The 17,040-nt window shown below is 39.0% G+C and overlaps 1 protein-coding gene across 6 annotated transcripts in view; it reads right to left on the bottom strand.

The window, feature by feature from the left end:
* LOC134531984 (regulating synaptic membrane exocytosis protein 2) overlaps positions 1-17,040 on the bottom strand; it is a 312,665-nt gene that overhangs the window by 26,771 nt on the left and 268,854 nt on the right. For 5 of the 6 annotated variants that reach the window (XR_010075102.1, XR_010075105.1, XR_010075104.1 and 2 more), the window contains 2 exons: positions 6,380-6,594; positions 2,583-2,722 (listed from right to left, as the gene is read on the bottom strand). Coding sequence is in view for 1 of the 6 variants with exons in the window: in XM_063368090.1 (XP_063224160.1) it covers positions 2,583-2,722; positions 6,380-6,594 (355 nt within the window). In the remaining 5 variants the exon portion in view is untranslated. Of the gene's footprint in view, positions 1-2,582; positions 2,723-6,379; positions 6,595-10,367; positions 10,516-17,040 lie in introns of all 6 variants that reach the window. The other variant, XR_010075103.1, reaches the window with a different exon arrangement.

The raw sequence follows: 17,040 nt of genomic DNA, 5'->3' as shown, positions 1-17,040 counted from the left end.
AAAAAAGCAAGCTTTTATTAAACAGTGCCCTGAGCAAAGCTATAATCTGGTTTCAAAGCATTTTAGCAGACGTTTCCCAACCATCCCATAAAAATAGAACCGCCCTTATAATTTTCTCAAGTACTTTTTAAGTTACGGTTATCTTGTTAAGTGTATCTACTAAATGTGTTTCAGATAGTTTTGCTATCATTAAGTTTTTTGGGCACACCAACATGCTTGGAACATCCCCCAATGAACACAAAAGTGATTATATGAGTTAATGGTGCCAGACACGGGTCCGCCAATTGGACGAAATCAACGAAAAAGTGAGCTGTGTGCATGCGCTGAAATTTGGGCAATAGATTGGCAACAGATAGGACACCAAAATCCGTTCCCTAAAAATAAGGGACTGGCCGTGTCTTATCGTGTGCTAGGAATACAGTTAGGGTACAAGTGTAGCATATTCAACACCTGTACATTTATTTCTATGTCTTGGAACACTGGCCCTAGGCTTAAATTTTTTTCAAACAATGGGCTTAGAAAAATTGTACAGTAAGTAAAAGGGAGTTATTTGAATCTACGCCCTTAGCTTCTCTCAAAGACCCTGCCCATCAGGAAGAAGGTGAACTACTCAGATCTGTTGGGTGTCGTGCTCTGGTCGGGGACTTTTCATTCGTGGAAAATTTCCTTCTTGTGTCTCGGACTGGATGTTGAGTTGTCCCTCCACCACCGTACCACGGAAGGCAATGGAAAACCATTGCAGATTCATCCTGCCACGAATACTTCGAAATCAGGGGCACTGCGAGAGGTGGGCCCGACGCGCTTTTGCTCACTTCCGAAAAGTTATGTACCAACCACATTGGCATAGTCCTGTTTGTCTGATCTGCCTGGCCACGTTGTGCGACCATCCTGTCGAATATGTTTCCTGTGGCAGCCATATTCACCTTGCCCAATGCATTGGTCCATACGGTACGACATAGAGAGCAGCACGACAGATTATTAAACATATTTAGCTTTACTTTATTTGATAGCTTTAAACAAAATATAGATTGATTGAAATGTTTATAAATGAAATTTCAATGCACTTCTAGAAAATTGAAATAAATTTTTTACATACATTTCAGCCAAACCTGTTATTCACATGCCGACACGCTTTTATAATTTGTATTTATATTTTTGGGTACTTCAATTTCCTTTTAAAAGCAACTTAATGGAAAATAAATGGCCACATACCAACAAGACATTATAAAAATCTAAAATTGATATGTCTGTTAGGAAATGATTACTTTGGCACTACTCTACAGTTTCTTTGTACTCATCATGATTCTCATTGGCTAGTATTGTTCATAACGTTAGATGCAGATGGTGCTGTCTGACCTCGGAAATGCAAATCAGCTCCAGCCAGACAGGTCCGCTACGCCTGACTGTACCATCAGCACCTGACGTCATAATAGGTGAAGTGAACCAATCAAACGCCATATCCACGTCTACATAACAGGCTCCAACACATCAGACAGATGCGACTGCATGAACGTGGCAGACCCTTTACTTAGGAGTCAGTATTATAAAGATACATAGTAAAAGAGTTTACTCATTCCACACTCTTAGTTGGCTTACCACAGTCAACTGTTTGCAGTCAATTGTTTAAAAATAATAATCAATTTTCTAAGTTTCCTCAAATGGAAATGCTTGATAATTAACTCCTATATGCAAGCAAAACAAACCTCACGGCTTCATCTCACATGCCATGTTGGTGATTCTGATTTCTTGTCACTACTGTTATTTAAGGGGGTTTTCCCATCAATTTATTAATTTGTTGTTGGATCACAAATTTTTCTAACCAAGATATTCACTAAAAGTTACTCTCGAGCTATAAAAGCTCACGAGAGTACTCATAATTATCAACACTCGTGTATCTTCTTACCATCATTAGATCATATTAGATAAATATCTGTTGAGAAAATTCAGGGAAAAAAACATAACATGAACAAGTAACAGTAATGACAAAACAACATAACTTAACTTGGGGTGTGATGGCGAGTGTTAAATACTTCACCCAGACAACAAAGCACCTGCGTGCTGAGCCATCAAGAGAAGCCAAGGACCCAGGGGTAAATATTTTGATAGAGCCCCCCCCCCCCCCCCTCCCCCGCCATCCTTCATAATATTTAATGAATCCACAATTCAAAAAAAAAAAAAGTTTAAAAATTGTGGCAGAATTGTAAACGTGGTCTGTGCATATCGCATTACTTGAAAAGATTGCTATTAATTTCATAAACAATAAGAATTGTCATTTTCGTTTGTCACCGTTTCACGCGAACGTGGCGCGAATCGGTAACTGTCTCTCTTAAGTTAGGGTTTATTTTGTTAAGTTGATAATTATTTTCCTTTGATTTATTTATTTATTTATTGCTACTTCATTTGGATTATGTCTTTATGTTAATGATTAATAATTAATAAATCCGTTCCTTTGCGTGAGAGTTCTGTCGGTGCTGGCTCGGTAAGGTAAAACCGAGTATTGAAAAAAAAATAATCTCGAAACGCGACCGTGGCACTGGGATCCTCCCCGAGGTAATGAAGGAGAAATGCGACGGCGCTCTGACCTGCAGGATGCAGCCTTGGAACGGCTCCCGGAACGCCAGCTGCTGCTGGTACAGCGGGTCCAGCGTCCTCCTCGCAGTCGATGTTTTCGCTTTCGCGATGCACTTCTTCCCGCTCACCAGGTACACCTTCACGTACGGTGCTGTGGAAGGGACGGGAAAACAAAAGCAATAATTAGTGATGGGCGATACGAATATCAACTAATGGTGATCTAATCACCAACACATTTGTTTTAAATGATCTGATAACATATACATAACTGATTCAATACTTTTTGTAAATAATTCCAGTGCAAGAACACCAGAAAGTCAGTATTTTGAAGTAAAAAGTCAGTACCGTAATATAATAATTATTTATTGTAAGGAGTCTTGGTGGATGAAAATAAAAGGATTTTATAACATAAAATATGCAGAGCAAATTACACATTATTCCCCTGATTAATACATAAACACAACATTCAAGAATAGCCTTAAATTACCGAAACATTTGGACTAAAAGACACCTATGGAACTATTAACAGGTAAATATAAAATATGGGTGTCACCTTAATGAAAGCAATGATTGTACTTTTTATAATAGTATCAATTTTTTAAGCTTTGGTTGGAAACAATATCGGATATCCAGAAAATTGGAAATACTGGCCAATACTGATTTAAAAATGATCACTTTGGTATATCACTTGTAATAATACGAGGGGTGTTTTTTTACGTAAGTGCTGTTTTGAAATTCGGCCGCTGAATCGCTGCGGTCGGCATTCCACTTATGCGAGCTGTGTGCTTACATCTGTTGGCAAGCCACAGACGCCATTACGGAAACATTCAGCTGTGTTTACGTTTGTTTGTAAGTATTTAAAATGCCTCCGCCGATTGAAAATCCAGCCAACTATAAAGAGTTAGAGCTTGTAAAGATGACCGCACGATTGTTCATGACGACGAACAAAGTGAGCGACCTTCTGTCATTACTGGACATTTGGTGCAGAAAGTTGACGAAAAAGTGAAAGAGAACAGATGTTTTATGATTTCGTCATTATCTTACGAATCTCCTCAAGTTTCGATGGTTGCTTAATCAGGCGGCAGACTTCTATGAGGATGGGATTCAAAAGCTGGTTGTACGCTACTGTTAAGTGCCTTAATATTGGTGGAAATTATGAAGAAAAGCAGATTAAAGTACAAGCCTGAATGTAAAAATAAAACTGTTAAGAAAAGTGTACTTGTATTTATTTTAATTGTAACTGAAATTTTAACTGTACTACAGTCGGCGCTCTTTAATGTAGCATTTTTTGGTTCAGCACATTCTAGCCCCTGGCAATGATTGACATGCTTGCGTTCAAAATTTTTCAGGCAGATTCAAGAATGTTGACCTCGACTGCCACGTGACATCACTGCGCTACATGCATTTTTATTTGGGTCAGGGTTTACTTAATGAGTTTTTTTACACTATATAACACTGCATTTTGTATTCTGCAGAAAATTTTGTCATTCGATATATGCTACTTATATGCTATTTGTAATGAGTCAGGTAATTACAGTATGTCCATAAAAGAATATCTACAAAAGAAGGTCTGAGTTTTAAATTTTAATAGTATTAACTACAACTGTTGGTTCAAGGTCAGGTCAGGTCGAAAGGACAGAGCTCTTTTCGCTGGTCTCCACGTTCACCTGACGTAACGCCATGCAATTTTTTTCATTGCGGCTTCATAAAATATCATGTCTGCATTCTGCCGCTATATAATGATTTGGTAGGGTTGGGATACAGAATTGAAGAAGCTATTCATTGCTTCCATTACTCCGGGCTTGTTAACCAAAGTGTGGGAAGAATTAGACTTTAGGTTGGATGTGTGCTGTATAACTACATGTGCACACATTGAACATTCGTAAGAAAAACTAGGTTAGTCTACCTTCAATTTGATGTACGATTTGTTGTAAATAGTCTAAATTAAACTGTTATAATATAAAATTGAAACAGGGACATTTTTTCCTTGAACATGCTCAACTATTGTATCGTCATCACTCGCTACAAACTGATTTCCTGGGTTTTCGCACATCTGGGTAATGTATACACAATTTTTTCTATTGTCTCAATTATAAATATTTCTTCATAAATGTATGAAAAATGCAAAGAAATAAATATTCAACATAAGTGTTGAAGTCTTGGTCTCACACGCCAAGTTGGTTATTTAATTATTTTTTTCATTACAATTAACTAAGAGAATTTCATGTTAATTAATTCCAATAGCTCTCTTTCATTTGTTGTTGGGTGCCAAGTTTTTACACCAGATGTTTACTGAACAATATTTTCAAACTGTAAAAATTCATGCAAGCCATCATAATTATGAACACTTTCACTATCTGTTGAGAAGATTTTGAGACGAACCATGAAAGCATCCTCACAATAAATTTACAGGAATAGTTTTAAATTTTTTGTTTATTTATTAATACTATTATTAAGTGCTGGCCAATACACACAGTTCAATATGGGCTAGCACTATTCAAGTATAAAACAAATACAAATACAAACAACATAAGTACAGAAAATAAATGAGGGAAAAAAAAATCAAATGTGAAATGTAGACGCAGATCCATGTGATCATACACAACACATTAAAATGTTAATATAGTCAAAATAAAAAAAAATATAAAAAAAAACTAAGGAACGCAAAGGAAATCACTATTAAATTCACATTCAAAATACTTTTATTTGTATGATATCATTAATGAAAATTAACAATTTATGTTACTAAAAGTGAGTCACAACTAAGGCTGCACTAAGGGCTGGTAGAGCAGAATTCAGGGCACGTCAGAGCGACCCCACTTACTTCCTTTGTCGAGAGGCTGCCTACTGCTTCACCCATCCACTCAGGCCGCAAATTTTTATTATTATTTTTTTAATGGCAGTGATAATAAAATGAAATAACCGACATGACCTGTAATACCAAGACCTAAGATGGAGAAACCAAAGACTTGTCCATTTTTGCTTCAAGTATGTAAATATTGGTACATACTAATGACATCTTTGGGAAACTTCGAAACTGCAAGAGGAAGTATGCAGAATATCTGTATTTCTTGCATACTTCCAGGTAAAGAAGCCTCACAATTTTGAAAATTTTAGTAGCTTATAGTTGATAGAACATATAAGTAGGTAATATAATTGAAAAATTTTTTTTTTCACTTCATGCTTTCCTAGGATTAAGAAACTGAATGAAAAAATAAATATTTTAACATGTTTATGAGGAAGTTCCTACAATGATCGTAACTTACAAAACAAAAGCAGAATATATGTATCAGTACTCAATTAGAGTCAGCTGAACATTTTGATTGAAAAATTTTACTGAACTCGGTCATGACATTTGTTGGAATCACAATAACGTGACAGCCAGATGCAAATATTACATTCTTGTGAATACATGGTTTTTAACTGCGTGACAAACAATTGTACATAAAACTGTTTCTTGCCGTTACATACGCACCGAACGTAACGACAGCCATCGATGCTTGCAATTTTTTTTTTAATAGATACGTTTGAGAGAGTATATTTTGTTGATTTCATATTGAACATACAGAGATTTCACCAATAAATTTGGTAAAAAAAAAAAAAAACCCCTTAAAAAAATACGAGAATAATACTGTAACTACCAATGCACCAGTCGAACCAATTTTTGAAAAAATATATTCTGCCACGCGGCCATAGAAATGGGAAATATTTCTAATGGGAAGCTCTGAGGCCTCTGCTGAAGTGCGAGGCGCGTCAGACGTGACGTAGCTGGCGCCGCGCAAGGAGACGGGAGGCAGCGCAGACGGACCTGGCAGCGTCTTGGAGCCCGGACGCGACTGCAGGCCGCGGGCCCGGATCACCTCCACCTCCAGGTACCCCTTCTGGTAGCACATGCTCAGCTGGATGTCCCCCAGCGACGGGGCCCCCAGCACCTGGCGTCCCACCAGCTGCCCGGGCCCCAGGCCGTCGATGAACTCGGACAGCTGCCCGCCGTCCTGCGCCAGCCGCAGCGAGGGCGACCACCTGCGGGCGGGGAGGGGGGGGGGGGGCGGCGGCCCCGGGGTGAGTCCCGCCCGGCCGGGCGTCGCAGCGGCGCCCACTGTTCCGCGAGGCCAGGGAGGCGACCCTACTGCGTGCCTTCGGAGCACCCCCACAGGACGACGCCCAGGCTACTCCAGCCATTCAACTAACTGCGCTAGACTCTTTACGAATACACCACCTGAAAACTTAAGGAATACGCAAAAACTTTTACGAAGACGATTTTCACGTTTGGCCCATCCTTTGAATGAACATAAATCATAATTTTATTTTCAGGAAGTATATTTATTTTTATTTCATCTTGAGATTTTTAATTTGAATTATTTTTTTCCATGGTTTCGTAGAATAATTTTTCTGTATTATTTTGACAGCCTTATTGAGAGCCTACGGTTTAAACTGCCGTTTAAGGGAAACATTTCAACGGATGGCTGTAAGATGCTGTCATTAAGGGGTTTATTGCAGGTTTTCGGTGTGACGCACAAGATGTACGGCGGTAAACGTTTAGAATGTTGTTAAGCACGGTCGACTCTTAACGCTGTACAAAAATACAGCTTTAGACAAATTTTTTGAAGGTTTGTGCCTCTCTTGGTCTTTGTTTCCAGGACTATGAGCCAAGCCCCGTATCTGAATTTGCCCCCAAGTTATATTTGCTTTTTAAAAGATAACTACCGTGGAAATTTCACTACGTAATTTTGCGATCGATTAAAACTGATGATATGATGTAAAATTCACTACCCTTTGCTGTTACTAAAATTATTTAACAAAAGCCAAAGCCACGCATGGGTGAGGTGACATATTTTCAGTCAGTGTTTGAGTTCATGATCAAAGCACACAGCTGCACTTAACCTGACATTTCTCTTTGATATTTTTGGAAGGAACAGCAGTCAACGACATATACTTGTTTAACGCCATGAAATTAGTTGATGATAGCGAGGGTAATGTTAACTTTATTTCACTATACCACATTTTTTTATGTTACTGAAATAAATGGTCTGTGATATAGCTTAAGTGGCAAGCAGGATATGTAAATCTAATCATGATATCCCAAAGTAAAATACATGAAAATTTTTCATTCTTTAAGATTGGGAAATATATTTGTCCACCATTTGAGTAAATGCAGTAATTTGTTTATCTTGCGCAACTAGGCTTCGACTTCACTCCACAAGAATTCTTAGTGGCATCTGATTACAGACAACACTATTTAATCAAACTTTTGATGTCTGAATACTAGTATTTTTTCCACACACTTGATTTCAAAGATTATTTCTAGAGAACAAATAGTTTTACATGTGGTTTTTGCAATATTATTTAGTTCAAAAATTGTGAAGTACAAAAATTTTAAAAGCAGCCAAAGGACATACAATATATGATGGTGTAATAAACGATAGGGTCACTTCTTGAATGTAGTGAAGAATTTTAAGTCATATGTGTTATGTTTAAATGATTGGAATGCATTGTGGTTGTAGTTAATTACTTCCGTCGATGTGACTTTTACATCACGTAAGAAATATCTGCTGGACATGACCCCAAATAACTAGGTTTCATTCCTGCATAAGCCATGGATGTACCTATGTGATATTTAAAATATTTTAGCTGTGCTTATTATTTTTGTAACCCAACCCAATTTGCTGAATAGGATAACAACTTAATGACATTGATGTATCAAACACAATCTGTGATATATTTTCTGTAAATATTGTTGCCATTGCTTAGGGAAAAAAAAAACTGAAAATTAATTACTTCCTGAAAATTCACATTGTCTTAAAATGCCAGAAACACAGCCAAACAGTACCCAGTTTTTCCCCCGCCCCCACCCCCCCCCCCCCACATATAAAACATATTTTTCTTTTTGATATCCTGCCTGGCCTCATGCATGAACAGAGGGCACCGCTGCACTGTGAACAGTTTAGATAACAAGATGATTAATTTATAACATACACACAGTACCTACTGCTTAATATGTATGCTTATTGAATTTTTGTAACATCCAGTCAAATTCTTACTAATTTACAAGAACATTTATTTTCTGAAGTAGAAAAATCACAAATATAGTAGGAACTGAAAAAACAATTAAACTCACTAACTGAACCAGTACATACATTTTTAATGTTGGAAACTTGTAAACATACTGAAAATTATTGTATATTTCAATAACTGTATACAAATTTGAACAATACATTTGATTTTACTAAGAAAGAAGCCATATTTAATAGAATTGTTTAAATATTAACAGGCTATTATTCCATGGTATTAGGTAGGCAAATTCTGTGAAAAACTAATAAAGTTCAGTTACCAATTCAAACTTAAATAAATAGAGATGAGAGGTCTGAACTGCAAAAATCCTGAAGAGCACACAGGAAATAAATAGAAATTAGAGTTTAAAACTGACACCAAGAAACGTAATGTACTCTACAACTCTACCAACATAACTCACAACTCGCTAGAAGTTAGTCAAGAGCGTTTATCGGTAGGATCAAAGGAGAACCACATCCGCGAGATACGGACACACTACGCTGATGGGAGAACGAACCATGTTGCCAGAGAGATACAGAGAGAGAGAGAGAGAGACAAGAGAATTCCTCCAGTCAGCTCACAGACAGAGACAGAGAGGGGGCGAGGTAGCGGAAGGCCTGGGTCCGGTTGACAAGGGAGGGGGGGGGGGGGAGACCATAGGACACACCGTGATTCGCTACGACTGCAAGGCACAATCCACACAAAACAATGCGTGGCAAAGAGCTGGTATTCACGGGGGCAAACTACGTCTGCATCTACTGCTAGCATGCGAGAAGCTTTATGATCGTGACCACAGCAAGCACAAACATCACAATACAACCTAGCACATATGGAAAATCAACACAAGGTTACAACTATGTGCAGAAAATATCAAGCACATTAATACTACCTATCATAACATGGCATGCATATAACTTATGATGTAAGAAGACTTAATGTACAAAAGTAAGAGGGAGGCATTAAAAGGTAAAATATCGAAACAATAATCAACAACATAACCAAGTAATATTAACTTTGGTAGAGCAAGAATAATTAATATAAAGAATCATTAATTATTTAAGTCTGAAATAAATTATTTTTTAAATTAAAACAATGGATTTAGCATCACTGAGAAATGTCAAATAATTGTGAACAAAGAGTAAATTACAACAAAATTTTGCAGTTATGTGAGCAACAAATATTTTAATGCAGTACTTAGTTAGGTATACTCAATTATTATCATAGTTAAGGTATATACTGGAAATATATTGATTTATATTGCAGATCTTTGATTTTATCATTTATCCTTGATTTTTAGTAGTTAATTTATTCTCAAACTAAAATGGAAAACATTCAGTCTGAAAAAAAAGTAAGAAAATAGTTCTAGAAAAAATTTTCATATAAATTCCTACAGTCTTATCAACAGACAAAAACATGTTTGGTAATATAAATTTAGACATGTAAGGTAAAATAAACATGAAATTATTTGGTTAACAGATTTTATTAAAGCACTTTTAACACTGTATCAAAAGTGTAAATAAAATAAAATATTACAGAGAAATTATTCTGAATCACAAAATTTAATGACCAAACAAATTTTTTACTAAAAAAGAAACAATTTATGGGAGACAGGAGGAAACATTTAAAGAAATAGAGGAAAGAGTATGTGTGTGTTTTTTATCAATAAAAAAAAAAGACTGATCGAGGGGTCCACGCACGCACGGAATGTATGAACGATCGAAACGTCGATGGCAAAAGTTACTCACGTGGATCCCTCTGAACTAGAAATGCTGTTGAGACTCCCGTCGGTCGAGTGTTTAGAGGGTAGGCGAGAGGAGGGGTAGTGGCGCGGAACCACTTCTTGCGATCTCTGGATGTTGCTGGTGGGGGAGCTACGTTTTCTAGAGCCACCTTCTGCAGGTTGAAAAACCAACAAAGCAACACAGATCAACAGCAAGCCTCCGCTGGTGGGGTATCGACAAAGCTTTCTACGGTACACTGCTTACGAGCCGGCCCGGCGGGGAAGAAGAACCAAGCTGCCATGTTCCGCACGCTGTCGCTTCCCTTCGTGGCTTTCGCGACGAGCCAGAGACCAAAAACCCACGACTAGACATGGCTGGGATATTGTAAATATTTCATAGTCCTTGATACACTCTGTTCAAGATAAGGTGTCACTTCCTGTGAGTATTCACACTTTGACACCTGAAAATTGTAACCCAATAAACAAAACAAACACAGAACACCAGGCTAGCTTAGCATGTATCGATAATTATTTTGTTAATTTCATATTAATGCTCAGCTGGGAAAGACGATCGCTGAATCAACTGTCAAAAAAAAATGACAAACCTCATCTTGACAGAGTGTATTGCACCATCTGAAACCCATACGAGATTCCACAAATGTAGGTTCATTCATTAATTTCCTACATGAAAACTTGATTCTCTTCAGGCACGAGCTCAGGAATAACGATACAGTACTCACAAGAGGCAGCGTTCCTCCAAGTGGCAGTGGCCGGGCCAACTGTCATCTTCATCGGTGGGCGATCACCGTCGATCATTATCATTAGTCAATCACATGTCGGACATGCAGCCGGTTATGTACACGAGGTCTGCAGCTGTTCCTGACACTACGTGATGCGCTGCCAACCTACTACTAACGCGTCGTACCACGCTAACAGCCAGTAACATTCCAGACAACTGCTCGTAGTGTTGCATTACCATTCCAAGCGACCATGGCATTTTGTGTTTGCCAATATTATCTTTATGAAGACATAAATCATGTGAACTGGATTTGTAAATTTAATGTTTAACTTCCTACACTTTTGCTTTATACTTTAAATAATTACAGCAGACTCCCGATTATCCGGGTGTGAGTTATCCGGTTTGCGGGTTAACCATGCCATATTTCACTTCCATAAACAATTAACGCAAAAATAATATCTAACTTATTTTTTTTGTTTTTTTTAATTTTGGTATCTATTGATGTGACAGAGCATTTCGTGCTGTGATTCAACACTAAAAATGCTGCCAAAAATAGTTCATACATGTTTGGCAAGTTTTAGAATGTACCATGAACTTCAAAACTGCTAGAGAAAATTATAAACGCACCCCTGTAAGCCGTGCGTGCTTGTGTTCCATGTGCCCTTGTGAACTGCGCTCAGGTTGGCGCCGGCACGGCACGGCACGGCTGTTCCGTGACTCACGCAAGCGATAACTGGCCTGCGTAGTTTCAAGGTATCAGTCGCAACACAGCAGTATATTTTTCTGTCATAACCTTTAAACAGTAATGTCTATTAATAAACACAAATGAATAGTAAGTACTTGACATAAAACAAAAATTAAAAATTTTTGACCAGCTAAAATAAAATACAGTGACATCAAATAAGTACGGCTATGTTTTAGTGATATGTACTGCAAATATTTCTGTAAGTTACGTATAACACTTTATAACCTATTACGTACAACCATGTGCAGTGTTTGTCTAGATAGTCGGGCAAAAAAAATTTAATAAAACAACATTGCTTTAAAAGTGTTTTTTTGGTTATCCGTGGACCCCTTGCCAATCATTACCCCAGATAATTTGGAGTCTACTGTGCATAAAATACAATGAGTTAATGTGTTACAATAGATAAAGAAAACTTTTAAATTTTAAAGTTCTTTGCCTAAAATCATTTCAAGAGCTGAATTGATCTAAATGGTTGGATCGCACCATTTGTTGGTTTATATCAAAGTCATGATACAATGTAATCAAAAACCTACTTTCTCAGAGAGCAAACATGTTCTCGTTATATCACACCTCATGTTATTTTCTCGAATCTAGGATATCACATTTACTCGAATATAAGATAAAATCATTTCTAGCATGCACTTCAATATAAACATACTTTTTCAATTTAAAAAAAATGATATATGGAATATTTTGTGTGCTAGTTCACTAATCTAACAATGTTGTTTACAGATTTTGACATATTATTGTTTGATAATGCATTAACCTGATAGGTTTCCTAAACCTTAAATTAGGGGCAGTTGTATTTGACATTAGTACTGTGTCTTATTTGGAATCAAGAGTAGTATTGATTAAATCATGGTTTTCTTGTGCATTTAATAATAATATAATAATAATATTTCACTAAAACCCAAAATGTTGTTTTCAGATTTTGAAAGATATTATTGTTTGATAAGTTATTAACCTGATTGGCTACCTAAACTTTAAAGAGGGGCAGTTGTATTTGACATTAATACTCGGGTGTCTTATTTGGAATCAGGAGTAATTGTATCATGGTACACTTGAGAATTTAATACCTACTTTAGTTTTATGTAATAGATGAATATTGACACTACTGTTTTATGTAACATGAATTAATGCCTCACTATATACTCAGCTCTGTTTATACTTTTCTTTTGTGTATCCTCACAGGTAATCTCTATGTAAGTAATGTATGTATGATCAGAAAGATATATTTGCTTTCTCCCTTAGGAGGAAATTAAAGAGACGGTACGTATTAATAACAGCCTTCCTGTTTTTCCTTCCCATTGTAACCCATTTCAACACGGTATGATCACAAATACAAAAAAAAAAAAAAAAAAAAATAATAACACTAACTTCCAAAATTATGCAAATACACATAAATGATCATAAAAAGAGACAGGTTTTGTTCAATTATCATGATCTACTATCTTAGTGTTGGCTAAGCATGTTTTATTTATGATTATTTTGCTATGACAATGAAATTACTTCTGTAATAAACAATCACAAATGTCATTATTTTGAAAAGAAAAAATTCAAAATTATAACAATCTGTCCCTTTATTATAATGCATTCTTTTATTTTATGATAAGATTTTTCGCTGTTATATGTGTCCATCACAGTTGAGAAACAACCGGAATGTGATTGGCCGGCAAAGGCAGTCGTGTAAGAAAACAGAAGTGGCATGAATTTTCACACAGTTGTGTTGTGTTGCAATTAGCTCCAAAAAGATTTACAAGTTCAGGTTCATACGGCTATCTCTAATTGCATTTACAGCACAGCGTTTGTAGATAAATTCATGAGAAATTATTTTCTCCTTATTCATATTCTTAATTCTGGGAACTGAGCATGGCAGAAAATTTCCATCAATTTATATTTTTTTCATACTTTTAATTTCCTTTACAGTCATTCATAATATTCATGTTTTTACTTGGTATCTATTCCTGCTGCAATATTAAGCTTCCTTAGAGAATTCTCGAAACTTGCATGATCAGTTTTTGCAAAATTTAGAAAACAATGCCATACCAATTGTTGGTATATGGTTGAAAACATTTTTTTAAAGATGCAGAAAAAAAAATTTCAGCTCATCTCTAATCATTTTTTTTTTTTCTTAATTTTTAAATTCTGCATTTTTTACTTAACATGGATTTTGTACTGAATGGTTAAAAGTATTGCGAGGGAGTGGAACACGTGAATGCATGTTGTTTAAAAGAGCTGCAAAAGCAAATGCCTACCTGCAAAGCGCACAACTACATTTTTCCCTGTTTAGCTGCTATCACTGCCGGGTGATAACCAGAATGCGTGGTTTCTTTGTCGCCATTCCACAGCTTAAAGGCGGTAATGTCCCGTTACAGGTCATTATTTTATTTTTATGCTTAACACAGTTAAACTTGTAGATTTTTTGAGCTGCCGAACTTCGACAAATTTAAAAGAATACATTGTCATACTTTTTGCATAACTAGCTGGCAATGTTTAATTTTTTAACATTTTTGTGCAGTATGGATGAGAACCACCAAATAAATAACTGAAAAATTTTGTCTTAAAAGGCAATGCTGCATGGTATGGTTTAAAATTCTTTCATACAAATTAATTTAATTTTTTAAGCCTTTAAAAATCATAAAGATTCTGTTCATTTTAAAGGTAGGTACCGCAAATTAGAATAATTTTTTTTTCTGAAAGAAATTAAACCGTATCACATAGCAGACAGTAAAATTGACTTTAAAACTAAAAAATTCCAGTTTTACATTCCATTTCATTCTCATTATTCATACTCCACTATAACATTCAAAATGCAACTTTTCCAGCTAATTATACTATATATATATATATATATATATATATATATATATATATATATATATTGACGTCGTCCGGGCCTGCGGCCCCTTTGAGCCCGATACGACGCCGCCCAACCACCATCTATATTCAAACCTCCCGCTCGTGCGTGCGTGTGTGCGTGTGTGTCTAGCCCGGCAAGAGGGCGCTTAGCTGCAGTGCGCCGCACCCCTAATTTGCTACGTTTTAATATTATTTGTAAACCCTTTTTGTTTTCATTCGTCTTTGCCCCAGTGTTGTGCAATTTACTTGTGTTTTCTGTAATTTAAATAGGTTACCTTAAATAACTATAGACGTTGCCCGGGCGGACCCGAACAGGCACGGACTTGGACGAGGATAGGAATGCTTTTATATGAATTATCATTAAATAAGTAAATAGTAACAAACTTTCCATTGTCAGTAATTTTTATATATTTTTAATGTTTATCTGTAATTTACTCAACTTTCGCCGGGGCACGGAGTCGTAGAATACAGTAACGGTAATTGTGTTGGCGCGAAGGGCGCCATGTTGCCACCTGCGAGCGATGAGCTCAGCCCAGTCCATCTTCATCACTGACCGAGAGCAGACGCGCCAGCACCCCGGGGACCTCAACCTTTGTTCATCACTGACCAAGTAATTTCTGTATCGTTAATTCTTTTTAAATCGCTTTCGTTCGTCATCCTCGGGGCAGCTCTCGGTCAGCGGGCTGTTTAATTGATTAATTGTCTCAGTCGAGTTTTTTTCATCACCGTGTAATAAGTATACTTTGCAGCATGGCCACGTGTGTGGACCATGCCCTCACCTAAACCGATTCGTGCCTCAGGCTTTTTAACCGTGTAATGTGTAACGTGTAACGGGCGTGTAGAGAGACGTGTTAGTGAAATTAAATCTGGAGAATAAATATAAAGTGAGTACTTATTTAATCACGTGGTGAGTGAGTCTAGGAGTGTGGCGTGCCCGACGCCTAGAGCGGGCCAGGTCTGGGTAGCTAGGATAGAAAGGGCTGGTAACTCGTCCCCACTTGGGCTACGTCACGCCCTGAGTGAGAGACTCCGCCGGGTCCACGTGCCCTTCCACGTGGTGGCGCCCATAGTTAACATCTCGAAATCACCGGCAATGCGCGATCAGCCCTCAAATGGCGCCCAACGTGGGGCGAGTTACATCTTCCGCGAAAACCAGACCTGTACGAGCGTGTGAGATAGGCGGTTGTTACGCGGAGCGCGCGGAACTAAAGTTCGCGCTGGAACTATTGTTCGCGCGGAGCGCATAGCGGGACTCTGGCGCGCCAGCCACGTGATCAGCCAAGCGCACGCTTCCAGGAATCCGCGCACAAACAACGGACTCCGAGCGCAGTAAGTAACACAGTGCTGATGTGTTCGTGAGGACTGTTCGCGTGTAGAGTACCACGTGCGTAGACATGTATCCGTATCCGGACGAGTGTATCGGGTGTTACTTTCCCTGCCCGAGTTGGGACTTGTATGGCAGGACCGCCGCCGGATATGAGTGTGGCTACTGTACGGAGTACCGCATACACGGCGTGACGAAGTGTGGAGCGAGGTCGTGTCCCGGAGGTAGTAGCGAGGGCTACCGCTGCCAGGAATGTGCCGGCCTGTGGCATCGTGGCTGTATCGGCGAGCGTGAATGGACCATACTGCGCAAGTTTTTTACCTTCACGTGCGCACGATGCACTGCCGACCTAGCCACCCAGGCGCAGTACGAGGCAGAGACGCCGAAAAAGACGCCGCTCACGTCGACGCCAACGCCGCTCACGCCGACGACGCCAACCACACCGAAAAAGACGCCGCTCACGCCGACGCCAACCACGCCGAAAAAGACGCCACTCACGCCGACGCCAACCACGCCGGAAAAGACGCCACTCACGCCGACGCCAACCACGCCGAAAAAGACGCCGCTCACTCCGACGCCGACGACGCCTCTCACGCCGAAGCCAACCACGCCGAAAACGCCGACACAGCACGTGCCAGGGACGCCGCCCGTTGCCGGAACGTCACCGCAGCACCAAGCCGACTCCTCACGCACGACGCCGACACCAGCACCACGAAGGTACGTCCTGACGCCACCCGCACCGTCACGTGTTACGCTACCGACGCCTACCGCCCTGACAAAGACGCCAGTCGTCCCGACGCCGACGCCCGCCGTGCCGACGCTCATCGACTTGAAGTCTCCCGACACAAGTCCGATCCCGCCGCCGCCTGCCACACTGCGTTTCGTCGACCCGACGCCACTTATCCCGACGCCGACGCTCGCCGTCCCGACGCCGACAATTCCGCTTCCGCCACCTCCTGTCCTGGAGCCGCCAACCTCGGCACCTCTCGTCGACCTGACGTCTCCCGACGCTGGTCCTAACGCATCATCGC

The sequence above is a fragment of the Bacillus rossius genome, chromosome 5, assembly GCF_032445375.1.
Source record: "Bacillus rossius redtenbacheri isolate Brsri chromosome 5, Brsri_v3, whole genome shotgun sequence".
Lineage (NCBI taxonomy): Eukaryota > Metazoa > Arthropoda > Insecta > Phasmatodea > Bacillidae > Bacillus > Bacillus rossius.
Note: the sequence above shows the minus strand (reverse complement) of the source record. Positions and strands in the feature narration are given on the sequence as shown.